Source organism: Ictalurus punctatus, chromosome 11, assembly GCF_001660625.3.
Source record: "Ictalurus punctatus breed USDA103 chromosome 11, Coco_2.0, whole genome shotgun sequence".
Lineage (NCBI taxonomy): Eukaryota > Metazoa > Chordata > Actinopteri > Siluriformes > Ictaluridae > Ictalurus > Ictalurus punctatus.
In genome coordinates, this window is record NC_030426.2 from 10,712,969 (window position 1) to 10,732,171 (window position 19,203).

General features: G+C 38.6%; 1 protein-coding gene across 1 annotated transcript in view; it reads left to right on the forward strand.

Moving 5' to 3' along the window:
• Window positions 1-166: 166 nt before the first annotated feature.
• LOC108271557 (copine-9) overlaps window positions 167-19,203 on the forward strand; it is a 123,628-nt gene continuing 104,591 nt past the window's right edge. Inside the window, exons 1-2 of the mRNA XM_053683683.1 lie at window positions 167-417; window positions 8,630-8,670. Coding sequence (XP_053539658.1) covers window positions 341-417; window positions 8,630-8,670 — 118 coding nt within the window. The 5' untranslated portion in view covers window positions 167-340. The remainder of the gene's footprint in view (window positions 418-8,629; window positions 8,671-19,203) is intronic.

The window sequence follows — 19,203 nt, forward strand, 5'->3', positions numbered from 1 at the left end:
ACCTGAGTGAGTGTACTACCGTGGTACACTATTCAGCGTGTGGAGCGGGACGCAGCCCAGGTCTGAGTGAGTGAGTGTGGACGCCTTCCCTCGGGCAGAGCGCGAGAGGAGACACATGGACGCTGTGGTGCGGGGCGGCGCGTCACACAGGTAACGCGTTGTGCTCCCGCGCGCTCTACCGCTTTTACCCAGTCAAGTCGCAGTCTTGTCTCTATCACCGCTGCGTTCCCCCTCGTTAGATTCAGCACAAAAACATAGTGTCGGATGGAAAACTGAAAACTTAGGGGTTTGTTTAAAAAAAAAAAGAAAAGAAAATAAATTGAACATCTCCAGCGTCACGATGGCCTCTATCGGGGACTTCGACCCGCTCCATTCTACGGTACCAGCAACTAAGATTGAAGTTACCGTCTCGTGCAGGTGAGTCCACGCATACTTGGCTAAATAGTAAACATTCCGCATATAATTCTGTTCAAATCAACAGGATGGTAGTTGATATACTTTCATGCGCTCGATATGGATTCCTATTTGTTTTGAGCCGTAATGATTGATCTTGATGCCACCTGGTAGCGGTTTTCTCTCACACGCAGAGAATGAACGTGTTAATCTTGTTAAACTAAACCAGTCTCTGAAGGGCTGTGTATATTTTACTGCTGGTTCAGAGAGCGAGTGTTTGTGTTGGAAGTATTTTTGCTGTGATATTCCCCACCTCGAGCCAGATTTGCATTTGGTGTAGGTGTTTGAGGGGGTGCGCCCGCTTTCCTCGCCACGCGCTCGCTCACTACACGCACACGCACGCGCACGAAGAAACGTGACAGCCCTTGCTGAGTCGAGTATGATTATATACTTAACACTAATGTAATGTATTTTCCCATAACAATTCTAAGTATTAAGAGAATTAATTTTCCTTCTGGTTGTTGAAAAACTTTTTTTTCTGCTAGTTTTCAATGCGTTCTGGAAGGTTCTTCAAGTAAACACTCTCAGAAATACAGTACTAGGCTGTCATTCATTGTTGCTGGGGTGGTAGCCTCAAACATACACCTTTGTACCTGTAGTATATATATCCCAAGAAAGGTGCATATGGTGTATAATCTAAAAGGCAATTACAGTCCAATTACTGTATGTACCTTATATCTTTTAAATAGTACACTATATATCCATGCTTCCAGGTGAAGGACCTATTAAAAGTACAAAAGATGCACGTACACCAGAGACGAGGAAAGATCCAGAAGCCTAGAGTAGGCTGCATATAGCATGTGCACACACACACACAGACACACACACATCTCCCGCCCATGACAGATTGGATTCGGCTAACGCTGCTTGACAACAGGGCATCAGGTGTGTTTGTGTGCTTGGGTGTGCACGTGTGGCCGCCTGCCTATGTGGAAAGGAATGTCCTACTGAATTTATTATTTTATAACATTTAAATCCACACACACTCATGGAGTACTTTATTAGGAACACTATATTAATACTAGTGGGGCCTCCCATTGCTCTCAAAACAGCCTGTTGGAAACATTCCTTTGAGATTTTGGACCATATTGACATGATTGCATCACGCAATTCCTGCAGATTTTCCAGGTGCACTTGAACATGCTGCGAATCTCTCATTCTACTACATCCCAGAGGTGTGCTATTGGATTCAGATCCGGTGACTGGGACAGCCACTGAAGAAGACTGAACTCATTGTCACGTTCATGAAACCAATTTGAGACGAGTTTTGCTTTGTGACCTGGTGCGTTATCATGCTGGAAGTAGCCATTAGAAGAAGGGTAAATTGTGGCCATGAAAGGCACATAGTCAGCAACAATACTCAAATAGTCTGTGGCATTCAAATGATGATTGATTGGTATTAATAAGCCCAAAGTGTGCCAAGAAACCATTCCCCACACCATTACACCACCTCCACCAGCCTGGACTGTTGACCGGCAGGTTGGGTCCATGGATTCATTCTGCTACCATCTGTGTGCCTCAGCAGAAATGCGATTCATCAGACCAGACTACATTTATCCAGTCTTAAACTGTTCAACCTTGGTGAGCCTGTACCCACTGCAGCCTCAGCTTTCTGTTCTTGGCTGACAGGAGTGGAACCCGATGTGGTCTAATGCTGTTGTAGCCCATCCACCTCAAGGTTTGATGTGTGCCGTAATTGTGCATTCTGAGATGCTTTTCTGCTCACCACAATTGCATAGAGTGTTTATCTGAGTTATTGGAGCGTTTTTGTCACCTTGAACCAGTCTGGCCATTCTCCATTGACCTCTCTCATCAACAAGGCATTATCTATCCACAGAACTACCGCTCACTGGATGTTTTTTTTTTATTGCACCATTCTGAGTAAACTCTAGAGAATATTGTGAGAAAATCCCAGGAGATCAGCAGTTATAGAAATACTCAAACCAGCCCATCTGGCACCAACAACCATACCACGTTCAAAATCACATTTTCCCCCAATTTCTGATAGTTGATGCGAGAATGAGCTGAAACTGCTAGCCTGTATCTGCATGATTTTATTCATTGCACTGCTGCCACTTGATTGGCTGTTTAGATAATTGCATGAATGAGTACAGTGGTGCTTGAAAGTTTGTGAACCCTTTTTTGTGAAACTTTTCTATGTTTCTGCATAAATATGACTTAAAACATCAAACGGTTCACATACATTTGCCACTCAGAGATATGTAATATTGGAAACTTTTCCTCCATAAGTAAATGACAATGTAATATTTTGTCTCATTTGTTTAATTGGGTTCCCTTTATCTACTTTTTGGACTTGTGTGTGAAAATCTGATGATGTTTTAGTTTATATTTATGCAGAAATTTTACAAACTTTTAGCAAATTGACAAGCTTTCAAGCACCGTTGTAGGTGAACAGGTGTTCCTAATAAAATGTTGAATGAATATATATATAAATTAATGCCAAAGCACAGTTTAAGATTGCATCATGTCTCATGGGCATGGTAAGATTTCTAAACCATGTATGTCCACACACACACACACACACACACACACACACACACACACACACACACACACATACACCTTAAAACAGAAATGTATCCACTTTTAGCCAATGGCAGGTCGTTACACACTGCTGTGAGATTTTTCAAGCTGGGCAGATATCTTTGTATTTTTTTGTTTCCCCATGGAGACTGCTTATGTTTCCTCATCTTCAAGACAGATGTTATCCATCAGTTTCAGACAGATTACCTATCTGTCATTCAGTCTCAGAGGGGTATAGTGAGAAACAGGAGGCCTGTACATTTACATGCACATCAGTCCTTTGCAGGACATGTATCTAGTTCTTCTTTCACATTTTCATCACCATGTCAGATACTGCCCTCGTGCAGAGTGTAAGTGGAGCAGTAGGAAATTGAATGAAACATTACTGCATAAGAGTTACAATAAAGCAAAAGAGCTGGTGAGTGTCACAGTTTCTTGAAAAGATTCTCTCTAAAAGTGAAAGGCGCATTAAAGTGATTCTGTTGTATTTGACTCTTTGTGCTGTCTGCAGTCATTGAGATTGTACTTGTCTCTGCTTTGTCACTAAATGTGAAAGTGTTTGTTTAGTTCTTTTATTAGTTAAATTTTTACATGTGCAAAAAGATGCATTTTTTGATCATCTGAATTTCTCAGAAACAAATGACAAACACTTGCCTTGACTATGTATGTTTTTATTTCAACCAGCTATTTAATCAGAATGTGCACTAACCCCAGTGTCTCTGCAACAGATGGACCTCAGTCACACGCATATGTTACGCAATTAAAATGAAATCAGACTATTTTGAGGGCGAGAAGGACTAACTGGAATTAGTCATTCTCTAAACAACTGGTAACAAGAATGGCATTATCAACCGAGTACAATTTCAGAGATGGTCAGAAGCCTTGCCAAAGAGGAAAATTCCTTACATTGGTACAAAACTAACCAGAGAAGATTTTGTTTATATATTTCTAAGTAGCTTAGATTTCATTTATAGCTTTAATATAAATACTTTACCAATTTATCTTAGTGCCAAATGAGAAAATACTTAATGGTGAATATAAATTTGGTTTATCTGGTTCAATCTTATTAATCAGTTCCTATTAGCATTTAATTGACAGATTAACAAAATAGTAATTATTTTTTTTCAAATGGCCCAGCCCTTATTCTCTCACATAATACCTGAATTAATTATTATCTCTCTGAAGTAATTAGCTCGCTCTGTCTAATTATTATCTCTTGGCATGTGTGTACATACAGTGCCCTCCACTAATATTGGCACCCTTGGTAAATATGAGCAAAGAAGGCTGTGAAAAATTGCAAAAACACTCTGTTCACATGGATATCAAACAATTGCAAACGAAACACAGGTTTATAAAAAAAAATCTATATTAAATATAGGTGTGCAGCAATTATTGTCACCTTTTTAGTCAATACTTGGTTCTACCTCCCTTTACCAAAATAACAGCTCTGAGTCTTCTCCTATAATGCCTGATGAGGTTGGAGAATACATGGCAAGGGATCTGAGATCATTCCTCCATACAGACTCTCTCCAGAACCTTCAAATTATTGGTCCACACTGGTGGACTCTCCTCTTCAGTTCACCCCACAGGTTTTCTATGGGGTTCAAGTCAGGAGACTGGGATGGTCATGACAGGACCTTGATTTTGTGGTGCCTTTTCCATATGGCTACCTCTCTGTGTGCGCCAAAACCACCTCTGGTGTTTATTGCCAAAAAGCTTTATTTTGGTTTCATCTGACCATAGACCCCGATAACATATGACGTTTCAGTCGTGTCTGGCAAACTGAAGATGCTTGAGTTCAGTTGTTTTTGGATGAGAACAGAGGCTTTTTTCTTGAAACTCTCTAAAAAAAACTTGTGATGATGTAGGTGACTTCAGATTGCAGTTTTGGAGACTTTCTGACCCCAAGACACAACTATCTTCTGCAATTCTCCAGCTGTGATCCTTGGAGATTTTTTGGCCACTAAACCCATCCACTTCACAGTGCATTGAGACAATATAGACACACGTCCAATTCCAGGTTGATTCATAACATTTCCAGTTGACTGGAACTTCTTAATCATTGACCTGAAGGTGGAAATGGACATTTTCAATGCTTGTGCTATTTCTTATAGACACGTCCCATTTTGTGAAGCTCAACAACCTTTTCCCTCATATCATAGCTTTATTCCTTGGTCTTACCCATTGTTCTGAATGACTTAAGGGAATTTGGCCTATGTGTTACTTCATATTTATACCCCTGTGAAACAGGAAGTCATTATTTTTCAGGTACTAAAATAATGTAAAATATCAATGGGAATATACTTCAAATAAATTTTTCTCATACGAATTCATAGGGGTGCCAATAATTGGTGCACACCTATATTTAAAAGATATTTTTAACCTGTGTTGTGTTTGCAATTGTTTGATATCCACGAGAGCAGAGTATTATTGTGAATTTTTTGAACAATATATCAAAAGGTTAAACAATAAAGACAATTCTTCACAGCTTTCTTTGCTCATATTTACCAAGGGTGCCAATATTAATTGAGGGCACTGTATTTGTTACCAGAATAAGTGACAAATGGGTTTAGTTTTGAAAGAGTGTAAACACACATAAACTCTTATGAGTCTGAATTTCACCCAGACACAGTACTGCTTATCATTTTATTCTGAGTAATTTGTAAATGGCTTTTAGCTTTAATAAGCTGTAAAATCAGCTATGAGGTGAGGCGAAAGCTGATGGAAGCTGAATATGCATGGGGCTGGGCTGCTGTGCGTCTTTTTCCCCTCAAGCTCTGCCCTGATTCATAAAGAAAATTACCTGCTCTGACACAATGGCTACAGAAATGTGTGTGTGTGTGGTCTGTTTATTTATTTATTCATTTATTTATTTATTCATTTATTTATTCATTCATTCATTCATTTATTTATTTATTTACCTTTATTATCAAATGAGATTGAAGGTATTTGATTTTTAATGACAATTTACTGATGCTGCTGCTACAATTTAGATGTGATTGGGCTGTTGACTCATTTTCTGGGTAGTCCTCATTAAAAATAGAGACATACAGAACTTTCATAATTTTTTAGATCCTCTCACCTTTTCCTCATTTTGGTACATAAAAACCAAAAACATTTTAATTTATTTTTTCCTCATGAATTTACAAAAAATGTTCCATAATGAAAAAGCATAAACAAGTTTCCCATTTACAAATACCACATTTACATAAGTGTGTCAGGGAATGCAGTCGGAGGCGGATGTAAGTGCAGTAAGTGTAAGGGTTTAATCGTCGCAATCCAAAACACACACAAGGTACATGAACAATAAAAACAAAAAGTAGGTAAACACAGGGACACAATAACATGATGTGAGCTTGACAAACACAAGATAGTTCTATCCGAGACAGAAATGAAATACCCATGCACATTCGACATAAATGTGACTCAGGTGCACGTGATCTTTTGAGGTGCAAGAGCTGATGCACTTTTTCCATAGCTGCAAAATAAATAAATAAATAAATACATAAATACATAAATAAATAAATAAATAAAAACAAGCCATGAGGTCCATAGACCTCAGAGACAGGATTGTGATGAGGTACAGGCCTGGAAGACTGAAAGATTTCTGTTATATCTAATATCCAAAAGTCACTGGGAACACAGTGACTTCATCATAACATAATTTATAGACTTATAGCTGGCTGCCAAGTTAAACTGAGCAAACAGGGATGAAGGGCTTTAGTTAGGGTGGTGAACTATAACCTTAGGGATGCTCAGCCAGAGATTCAGAGGTCCTGTATGGAAATGGAACCCCGAAGGACAACCATCTTTACAGTACTTTACCAGGTGTATGGTACAAACAGGGACATTCCCACAGCATGTGGGATTCCTTACTGGAGTTGACTGAAATGTACCAAAAAGACTCTCAGGACAAAGGGAACAATGGATTCATGATTGAAGATTGAATTATTTGGCCTAAATGGCAAGTTTTAGACATAACCCAGCCTGGAGGAAATCAGGAAGTGCTTGGGAATTCTATCCATACAGTAAGGCATGGAGGTGGCAGCATCATGTTGTGGAAATATTTTTGAGCAGTAGGAACTAGGAGGTTTTTCAAGTTAGAGCAAAGTTGAAAAGTGTACAGCTTGATATCTTACATAAAACCTCCTCAAGAGCCCTCAGGACCTCAGATTGGAGTGATGATTCACATTCCAAAATGATAATGACCCGAAACACTCGGAAGGAGTGGCTTTAGGACAAATCTGTGAATGTGCATGATGAATTGTCCCATTTAGTACCTAAATTTGAACCTAATTGAACCTCCCTGGAGAGACAAGGAACTTAACAACACAGAGATGATTCCCATTCAGTCTTACAAAACTTGAGAGGCCCTCAGAGATGAAGGGGAAAGACCCTAAAATCCAGGTGTGTTAACTTGGCATCATACCCCAGAAGACTGGAAAGCCCAAATCACTGCCAAGGAGGCTTCAGTAAGGAGTGTGAACATTTATGTAAATGTGGTATTTCAGTTAAAAAAAAAAAACTTTAATTAATTGACAAACTTCATGAAAATATTATTAGTGTCATGTAATCAGGATTGAGACAGATGCAGTCGCAGTTAAAGCTTTTATAAGAGGCAGGCAGACAATCCATATCGCGAGGCAATATCAGTGTCCAAAAACAGGCGTGGGTCAGTCGATATACAAACAGGCATAAACAGGGCAAAGAGGAAAAATGCGTAAATGAGGGCAGTATCAAAAACTGAGAAACAAGGACAAAGAACAAAGGTGTGGTATGGATCTGGCGGCAAAACACAGAAACACGATACTTTGCCCAGAACAAAGACACATGGGTGTTTAAATATACAAACTAATTAAAAAAGGAAACAAGAACAACTGATGACAATAGGAACAACCAATAACATAACAGGGCAGAGACAGGACAGACATTTCAGACAGTCAATGAGAACCCCGGAAGAGCGCTTCGGGCAGATCATGCGTGCTGAATGCTCTGGCACTCAGTGCGAGGGGTAATCTGTGATAATTAGCAATAACAACAGTTATTTATTAATAATGAACAATTACTAACGGTTACTAATTGTTACCGGAGCCACTGTGATCCTGACAAGGATAAAGTAGTTACTGAAAGTGAGAGAGTAAGTCAATAGTATGAGTACACTTACAAATTGTTGTTATTATATAACAAAGCTATAATTATACCTATTTTTACATTAATGTGGCAACACTGAACTGGGAAGTGAACATGTTCTCATAATTGCACATTCATGAACCCTTAGTTCACTTCTTGTGTATATAATATTCCATACCCACCATCTCTGAAGATTAGTAGTGGAATTGATTTTCTTTCTTATTTTCACACTGGCAGAAAGGTTGCAGAGTTTTTAAAGTGAAATTGTCTGTTTCTATTTTTGAGTATAACACCGTGAAAAGGTTATTTTAATTGGCCAGCTTCAGAAAGTACATAAAACCTCTGTTCTTGAATATATTTTCTCTGGTCGTGAGTCATTTCACCAACATGTTGTCGTGCATGGTAATCAAGTGTGTAAATACATTAATGGATCTGTATCTGCTGAAATGGTTTTAATTGTGACTGTGTGTAATGTGTATTTCTCTCTTGTTAATTTGGGCAGGAGTCTATTGGACATGGACACTTTTTCTAAATCAGATCCTGGTAAGTTGATTATTTTTGATCCTTCAGTATTCAATGAAATACTCCAAGGAAACCAAAGCACACAGACCAAATATAAATGCATAGCTCATCAGTAAGTGTTAAGTTTGTTATAAAGTTTGTTGTTGTTGTTCTGTGTCTGTGCGTCTTTGTAAAATGCCAAATAAATATCTTCCCTCTATCAGGACAGCTAATCATTAAGTACTCCTGCTTGGTGATGTTGCCATTTCTTTTTAAAAGAATCAGCACAAGCAACATCATTGCTGCTCTTAAGCTTGGAGGGCATTGTGAGGTGACGGATGATGTCTCTGTCTATTAATGCTTTTCCACTGATCAGCACCAGGGCTCTTTGTATTTAATGTTAAAAAGATGGGTTGTTAATTTAACCTAACCAGTTGGGTTGACTATAGTTCCTTTAACCCACGGTGTGGGTTGACCATTCATGTTTACCAGAGTCAATTTGACCTTTGCCAGATAGAGCCGGGTGGATGTGCAGGTGATTTATTGAGGGTAACTCAAAAGAAGCAAACAGAGATGAATGTGTCCAAACACATTAACCTGGTTGTACAAGTGTGCACACCCTTTTATAATGGAGCATTTGACTTTGATCATAATTAACCAATCACCTTCAAACTCATGTGCAAAATTAATGATCAAACACCAGTCATCAGTGAAGTGATTCTGATGAACTCCAATTAAAGATCAGCTGCTTCTATAGGATTTATTTGACATTTTCTTGGTTTCATCCGACTGTTGAAGCCATGGTCCTCAAAGAGCTTACAAAGCCTATTTCAGGATCTCACTGTTGAAAGTTATCGATCAGGAGAGGGATACAAAAGAATTTACAAAACAGTAGTTGTACCACAGAACACAATAAAGGCCATCATCAACAAGTCGAGAAAATGGGGCAGCACAGTGACATTACCAAGAACCAGCTGACAGAGAGGCTGTCAAGAGACCTATGGCAAAATTGAAGGAACTGCAGGAACATTGGGCAAGTACTGGTTACACCCTGCCTGTGGCAACAATCTCTCATATTCTTCACATTTACATTTATAGCATTTGGCAGACGCTCTTACCCAGAGCGACTTACATTTATCTCGTTTCTACAACTGAACAGTTGAGGGTTAAGGGCCTTGCTCAGCTTGGCAGTGCTGGGATTTGTATTCATGACCTTCCAATCAGTAGTTTAACGTCTTAACCATTGCTCATGACTTCACATGTCTAAGGGCATGGGTGGCTAGATGGAAGCCCTTTTGCACAAAAACATGTAATTGAACGTAATGGAGGTTAGTACGGATGCAAGTACAGATAAGAGTTTTATTAAAGAGAGGCAGGCAGACAAATCCAAAACATAAGACAATAGCGTGGTCAAAAAACCGGCAATAGGTCAGGCGATCGGCAAACAGGCATAAATGAGGCAAAACAGGAATCGAGAACGAGGGCGAGAACAAGTTCAAAACTAGGACACAAAACACGATGAACAATGGCTTGGTAAATGGAAACTCATAATACTTTGCAAAGAGTGAATGCATTGAAAGTTCTTTTAAACTGTGGTTGTGATTGTGCTGTGAATTGGATGCAGGTGCACGTTATTAGAATGAAGGTGGGAATTGCAGGGAATTGCAGTCCATGGCGGCCATGTTTGTAGGCCGTAGTGCAGAATGGGAAATGTAGTCATTGGTTTGCTGTGATATGACAGCAATCATCGCATACATACAATGACCCCGAGCCATGTGGCAAAATGTGTTATGGTCTTATGAGAGCAAGGTAGAACATTTTGTACATAATTCTAAAATATGTGTTTGGAACAAGAACAAGACATTGTATCATCCAGAGAACACCATAACCACAGTGAAGCATGGTGGTGGCAGCCTCATGCTATTGGGCTGCTTCTCTTCAGCTGGGACTGGGGCTCTGGTCAAGATAGAGGCATGGATAGGTCTTTGTTAGAAAGATGAAGACTGAAAATTTCACCTTCCAGCATGGAAATTAAGGAAGAGTGGAATAAAACTGCCAAATCAAGGTGTGCTAATTTGGTAGGCTCTCACCTAAAAAGATTGAGTGCTGTATTACAAGCAAAAGGTGTTTTTACAAAATATTAGTTAAGGTGTGTGGACATTTATGCAGCCTGGTTATTTGAAGTCCCCCTCCACCCCCAAATCTTTCTACTTGGTTTTCACTTGAATTAAATTTTTTACAACACAAAAAGCTGCCATTTTAGGGTGTGTAGACCTTTTATATCCACAGTAAAACCTGTTTAAATTGAAGATACACATTGTTATATTTTATAATGAGCAGTATTACTAAAGCATCCTAATTTTTTGTCTGTACTTCAGGTTTTCGTAATTTTGTAATTACTAGAGATAACCAGTTTCCATCTGAATGTACACTCATTGAGCACTTTATTAGGAACACCTGTACACCTACTCATTTATGCAGTTATCTACTTAGCCAATTGTGTGGCAGCAGTGCAATGCATAAAATCATGCAGGTTCAGGCCAGCAGCTTTGGGTAACATTCAGATCAACCATCAGAATGTGGAAAAATGTGATCTCAGTGACTTTGACTGTGGCATGATTGTTTGTGATTTCTTTAACTGCTGATCTCCTGGGATTTTCAGGCACAACGGTGTTTAGAGTTTACTCAGAATAATGGAATAAAAAAAATTATTGCACGTCAGTTCTGCAGACGAAAACGCCTTGTTGAGAGAAGTCATTTATCACCTGAATGCCATAGCCTATTTGAGTATTGTTGGTGACTATGTGCACCCCTTCATGGCCACAATTTACCCATATTCTAATGGCTACTTCCAGCATGATAATGATAATTATCATTGATAATGCGCCATGTCACAAAGCAAAAGTTGTCTCAAATTGGTTTCATGAACATGACAATGAGTTAAGTGTTCTTCAGTGGCCTTCCCAATCACCGGCTCTGAATCCGAGAGAACACCTTTGGGATGTGGTAGAACAGGAGATTCATAGCATGAAAGTGCACTTGAAAAATCTGCAGGAACTGCATGATGCAATCATGTCAACATGGACCGGAATCTCAAAGGAATGTTTCCAACATCTTGTGGCATTCACGCTATGAAGCATTGAGGCTGTTTTGAGAGCAACCCAATATTAGTATAGAATTCCTAATAAAGTGTTCAGTGAGTGTATTATCTAAATTCCGTTTGTCTGTCCTTGAAGGAAAAATGAGGTCATTTGAAATGGAAGCTTGACAGCTGAATTATTAACTGATAAATAGTGATTAGTGTAAATGCAGTTTTGAATATTTTTTTATCACCTGGTGGAAATTAAGCATTTTTGCAATCAAGCCCAAACCCTGTCTTATTCATAGAAATTACTATGCTGATATTTAATGTCTAAAATTGGAATATGGAGTAAAACATGTATGAATTCATCGAGCACCCAGTAGTATTTTAATGATGGTGCTAAGAATAATGTCTCTATCAGGGTAACCTTTAGTTATGATCCTAGATACAAAACTATGATTTTTCAGTATTTCCTAGAATTAACATATTTTAATAATAAATAGGTACAGTATAGTAAATATGTATATTTAATGTTAAATTACATTTTTGGCTTAAAATGTACTTAAGATTTTACGACAGTTATACTTATCAGATATAACGTCTTTGTGTTATTTTTCACTTTTTCTCGCTTGTGTGAGGGTGTAAGTTTCTAAACTGTTTTTATTAGAAAGTGATATGAATTCATATGTCTGTTTTTAGAAAGTATGTGTGGTTGTAGGAGGTTGACTTGTTGTCAGAAGACCACTGCTTATATGTGTATGGAGCTGATGCCTTTTTATAATGAAGAATTATATGCAGTAATTTTAGACTGCTTTAGCATTGTGTGGCCTGAGCCCAATGCTGGCAAAGCGGATATGTGTGTGCTCACTGTGTTATTCCATTATGCTGAGAAGCATGAGTGCCCAGGGACTCTTGGCTTCTCCACCAATACAAAAGTAATTAAAGATTTCTCCACTTGGGCTGATAGGAGCCCAATTAGTCTTGCTCTTTCATCAGAGTTTCTGTGTGAACAGACTGTCTCCCTGAAAAACCTTTCTCAACGACAGCCTCCCACAACTCCTTAATCATTATTAATGCTAATGCAATTACAGTTTTCTCTTTTCACCAAGTCACTTTTGTATCTTTGACAAAAAAATAATTGCTTAATCTCAGAAAGCTTGAATATTTCTCCTGTCAGGTCAATTCTAACCAAATATTATGCTATAAAAGCTTGAAGCAAACTACATTTATTATAGGGTTGGGAATTACAAATCTTGTTTTGATGATATTGCATTGTATTGAAATTTTATTTGTATATATATTTGTAGTGCTTTTTAAAAAAAGGCTTTTTGATGAAAATGGTAGTTTAAAAAAAAAATGATTTTATACATAAGCTGTAGTAGGCAGTTAATTGGTTGCTTAGTTATTTTGTTGATTGAAAGCATTGTAACCACTGAGCCAGTTAGTAAATTACCCTTGTGATTTGTTTATTAATTTACTTACATATAATTTTTCTGTTTCAATTTTGGTATGACTATCTGAGAATCTCAAAAATCGTAACTGAATACATATTCCCATGCGCCCTGAATTTAGCTTAGCCTGATTTTATTTGTCCACATTTTTTTTAAACCCTATGATAAGTTGTGTAATGGACCTCATTTATCAAGCTGGGTATGGATTTATTCACAAATCATTTGTAAGAGCATTTACACAAGAAATTTGCTCCCATGACAATCTCTTTCACAGTTTAGCTATCATTTAGTGTTTCCCCTGTAAGCTTTACCATTTATGGAGTTTTGTGGGTGTTTCCAAACATTTGTGGATCTGGTGGAAATTTTTAGTTTAGTTTTGGCTTTTGAAAATATTTACACACTTTAATGAACCCTATTATCAGTAAATATAGCCAGACCTGGTAATATCAGAATTAAACTCATAATCTGGCAGAACAGATTACCAAAATTATTGGTTAATATTTAATATGGTTATACAGTTCTGTGCTTGCCGCTCAGTGTTGAATGTGGGCTGTTTTGAACACCTCCTGGTTTTTTCATTTATTTATGACTGACCCAAATATCCATAATGATGTTCCAAAAATGTCAGTTTATTTTTAATAAGGATGTTCAGACCAGTGTTGCTGGAATGATATTTACTGAATATTTACTGAATGCTTTTCACAGAGAGTTACTGTTAGCATTGTAAGAGCCTGTTGATTCTCTTATATTACATTATTTATACATATTTTTATCCATGCATTTATTAACAAGTTGACTGAATTAAATGAATCAGAATATTTTGATCCTGGTGCACTGCACTTTGTTTATCACATCTATCCATTTATTGGTTATATCAACTCAGTATCTTTATACATAAAGTTGAAAATGATGTGCATTGATTTTACACTGAAATTAATAGATAATTGATGCCTGAGTAAAACGAATAGATTGACCATATTTCATCAAATTGAAATGCTTTATAAAAACCTGTGGACCTGTCTCTTTGGCATCTGTTCTTGCACGTTTTTTTGATAAGGCTTTAAACACACAGAGAGAGAGAGAGAGAGAGAGAGAGAGAGAGAGAGAAAGAGAGAATCTGTAGATGGGATGAGATTAGCCCCTAGTTGGGGTTAAGGGCTGCTGCTTTGTAACAGTGAGGGCCTCAAATTTGAGCTCATAGACACAGGGCACCTGTTAGATACTGATAAATATCACACACTCACACACATGCATACACACTCATATAAGAATAGTGGGTCTGTGAGGTGGTGACTGTAAGGAGTGTGTGTGTTTGTGTACTCATGTGGGAGGAGGTAATGATCGGCCAGAGAGGATGTCCTGCACTTCAAACCATGATCACACTGAGTGTAAAGGAGAAACCATGTGAGTGTGCTTCTCTTTCATCTCTCACTGCCCTCTCAGTCTCTCATTTCTCTCTCCATCCGGTATGAGACAAACACTATAAAAAGCGAGAATGTGTTTCCAAAATAGTAACAACAAGAAGACATACAATCCTGAGAAATCTTAACCAGTAGTTTCACATTTTATTAGTTTAAATGCATGCAGTCATTTGTGGCTCATTAGGCATAGAAGAACAATCACTAGTCATAGTATTGCAGCCTTTGTCTGGTTTAGAAAAAAATGAGTCATTTGGTAGCTGACAGAGTCAGCTTTTATTGGTGAGCTGAGCCAAATGATCTGAATCACTGAAAACTGTATGGAATTCCCTTCACTAGACCATGCACTTACAGTTTAAGAATGTGATTGGCAATAAGTACTTTAATAAGAATGAATGGATCAACCTAGATCATTAATGTATTAATACTTTAATTACAGAATCAGCCCTAATATGAAAATATTGATAATGTGTGGTTATTATTGTTTTATTAAATTCAGCGTTATATACAAAAATGTAAAACATGCCAGGAGTATATAAGATACTCTAATGGCACAAGTTTATTAGATAATGCAATAGTTAATCACACACTATGAAAAAGTAGGTGATATATTTCTAAAAAAAGGAACAAAAAGAAGACATACCGTCCTGAGAAATTGTGTATTTGAGAAGAGGTCGTTCAAAATTCTTTTGCTGTCACACATTTATGAAGAAGTTTCTGTGACCTGCAATACACATGTGGAACTGCTTTTTCATAACGCACTAATCTTATGTCACTTGATCTCTTCAATGAAAACAGTCACCAGAGGACCAAATGTAATTACCGACGGGCTGGAGCTCTGAGGTCGCCAAGTTGATCTCAGATGGGGTCTCAGCTTGCTTGGGATCTCAGCCCAGAGGTCGCCAGGTTAACCTCGGGCTGGAGCTTCGGAGCTGAGACCTCCCCACCGGTCTCAGGTTGGGATTCTGGGGTCACCTGTTTGACCTCTGGCAGGAGCTCTGAGGTCACCCTGTTGACCTCGGGCTAGATCTCCGCAGGGGCTCGCTGGTGTAATTGTTTATGCTCTCGAAAGCTGCTCTTGAAGCATTCCTTTGAGCAGTAGAATGCTTCCTGGAGACCCAGCCCTCAGACATGCATCTAGACGTCCTCTCCACCACGTCGACCGGAACCTGAGGCGAAGCTGCTGCTTCTATCCGGTCCAGCCATGCATAATAGAGGTGGAATGGCCAGTTCTCCTTGTCTGTCACCTCTCCAGCACATCCAGGCGGTTTAGTTGCTCCGGCTGTGAGAACTCCTTCAGAAAATGTTCTGAGAACTGGGTGACGTCGTAGAGGGCACTGGACCCTGAACGGGCCAGCTGCTCTGCCCAATCCCAGGCCGGGCCATAAAAGTGGAATACTAGGAAGCCCAGCCACTGTTTCTTGGTAGGCTTGGGGGGCGTCAGGCTGGCAAAGTACACCTGGCTGAGGAACCGGAACTGCAGTGGGTGGTGTCCCCACCCATACATTACCGGTGGGAGTTCGGTGGACTTCCTCTGTGGAAACTGGACTGAGAGGAAACGTGGCCAGTAATCCGAGCTTCTCCTGACCAGGAGCTCTCCTGCTACTTCCATGGTTTGGCGCGGCATTCTGTTACGAAACAGGACTTGGAGACAGGAAGTAAGTGCAGGAGTACAGACTTTATTTGAACTTACACTAAAGACTTACAAGAAAAAACCTATCCCTCAACTCGGGATGAAACGTGAAGCACAAAACTTAGGACAGGCTTATGCTTAGAACCAGTAGCTTAACTCATGCACCAAACATACATTAAACTTAGGCAGGAACACTCCTCTAAACTAAGACATGAACACACCTAACTGTGAACTGAACACATCATTTAAATAGAGCATGAACTCTTCATTTAACTAGAGCATGAACACATCTTTTAACTAGAGCATTAAAACATCTTTTAACTAGAGCATGAACACATCTTTTAACTAGAGCATGAACACATCTTTTAACTAGAGCATGTACACATCTTTAGCGTCCATGCACACTTCAATCACGTGCGCGCTCTCAAGCCGCTTGTGCACGTTGTCGCCACAGCGTCATCTGCCGGCAGTACCGTAACAGATTTATATTATAGAATTATTTATACAGTATATGGTCCCCTCTGAAAGTATTGGAACAGCAAGGCCATTTCTATTTTTTTTTTTCGTTATACATTGAAGACATTTGGGTTTGAGATCAAAAGATGAATATGAGATGACAGATCAGAATTTCAGCTTTAATTTCCTGATCTGTACATCTAGATGTGTTAAAAAACTTAGAACATGGTAGCTTTTGTGGCTGACCACCCCAATTTTGGAACAATTTACTTTAGTCTAAAAGTAAATAAAACCTAATATTTGGTTGCATATCCCTTGCTTGCAATAACTGCATCAAGCTGGTGACCCAATGTCATCACAAACTGTTTCATTTTTCTTTTGTGTTGCTTTTCGGGGATTGTAGTGAAGCTTCTTTCAGTTGTTTGTGTTGAGGGGTTTCTTCAGTCTTCAGGGTTTCTTCATGGGGTTCCCTTCAGTCTCCTCTTTAGAAGGTGAAATGTATGCTCAACTGGGTTAAGGTCTGATGCTTGATTTGGCCAGTCTAAAACCTTCCACTTTTCCCCCCGATAAAGTCCTTTGTTGTGTTGGCAGTGCTTTTTGTGTCATTCACTACGTTTATATGCACATCAAATTCCGTTTAAGGTCTATATGCAGGTTGCAGCAATATTCCAAACACGACAGAATATTCCTGTATACACGGTTGTTGTGAGTATGCCTGAGGTTCCATTCCTAAATATCTAGTCTACAGCTAAGCATCTGTTAGCACCCACAATTTCTTGTAGACTGAGCATGCGCATATATCTCCTTTCAGTGGATTTTCTGAGTAAGGTGTTTACATGCAACAAATCTCTGATTAAAACATATAACACATATTCCAGGGGTGGGAATCAGAATATTGTCTTAATCTGAATCAGACAGTCGGATTGTGGCGTTTACATGACCCAGAACTAATTAGAATATTGCCAAATTCCAATTAATATGAAAATATTGATGTGCATGTAAACGTAGTCAATGTCTTGCTGCATGGTAAAGTTCCTGTCAATTAGGTTGGCTGCATTGCTCTGTAAATTGGAAGACAGATTGTTTCTGTAGATGTCTGAATTTGTTCTGCTGCTACCATCATGAGTTACATCATCAATAAAAAAATTTGAGCCAGTTCCAGAAGCAGCCATACAAGCCATGACACTTCCTCCACCATGCTTGACTGATGAGCTTCTTTGTTTTGGATCATGATCATTTCTTTCTCCACACTTTGGCCTTTTCATCACTTTGGTAGAGATTATTCTTGGTTCCAGAATTTTTGTGGTTCACCTCTGTATTTCTTTGTGAATTCCAATCTAGGTGTCAGATTCTTCTTGCTGATGAGTGGGTTGCCTCTATATTTCTGCACTTGATTGGTGGATGGTGATACCTTCACCCCTGCCCAAGGTTGTTGGTGATGTTACTAACTGTTGTTTTAGGGTTTTTCTTCACAGCTCTCACAGTGTTTCTGCCATCAATTGTTGCTCTTTTCCATGGCCAACCTGTTCCATGTCTGGTTGTTAGTACATCAGTGGTTTCTTTCTTTTTCAGGACATTTCAAATTGTTGTATTGGCTATGCCCAATGCTTGTGCAATGGGTCTGATAGATTTTCTCTCTTTACTCAGCTTCAAAATGGCTTGCTTTTGCACGCTGGTCTTCATGTTGGTTTATCATTTTTAACAACAAATGCAGACTTCATAGGCGAAACCTAGGGTTCAAACAAAGAGGAGACATTCAGAGCTATTAATTCTTTAAAAAAAATCTATTTAACAGGAAGCAAGAAATATTTTTGATCACTTGAAAAAATGTGTGTGTTCAAACAAAAGGTGTCTACGTTATGTTCTACGTTATTTAACATATCTTGATGTAAATAGCTGTGCCACAAGCCTGGGAAAGCAACACAAAAGAAAAATGCAACAGTTTGGTGAAATCAATGGGTCACTGGCTTGATGCAGTTATTGCAACCAAGGGATATGCAACCAAATATGAAGTTTTATTGACTTTAATTTACTTTAAGGCTATCTGTTCCATTACTTTTGCTCACCAAAAAATGGAGTTGTCTGCCATCGAAAGTGCCATATTCTAAGTTGTTTAACACATCTAGATATAAATATCAGGAAATGAAAGCTGAAATTCTGAACTATCGTCTCATATTCATCTTTTGATCTCAAACACGAATATCTTCCATGTATAATGAAAACAATAGAATTGACCATGCTGTTCCAATACTTTCAGAGGGAACTGCATGTATTGGGATTGCATTACTATTGTACTTTCAGTAAATTAAGACAAATATAAAATCACAGTGACATGAAGGTAATACCTATCTGTTCTTCCTGTTTATTTGATTCACAAAAACAACAAACCGTAAGGTATACATTTAACACAAATAGACTTCCCAAAGCATATTACAGTTGTGGCTTTCAATACTAGTAATGCAACGGTATACATCATAGCTTTCTACCTTGTTATCAAACAGAAAATGCTGTTTTCAGTGAATTTAAGCAAGGCAC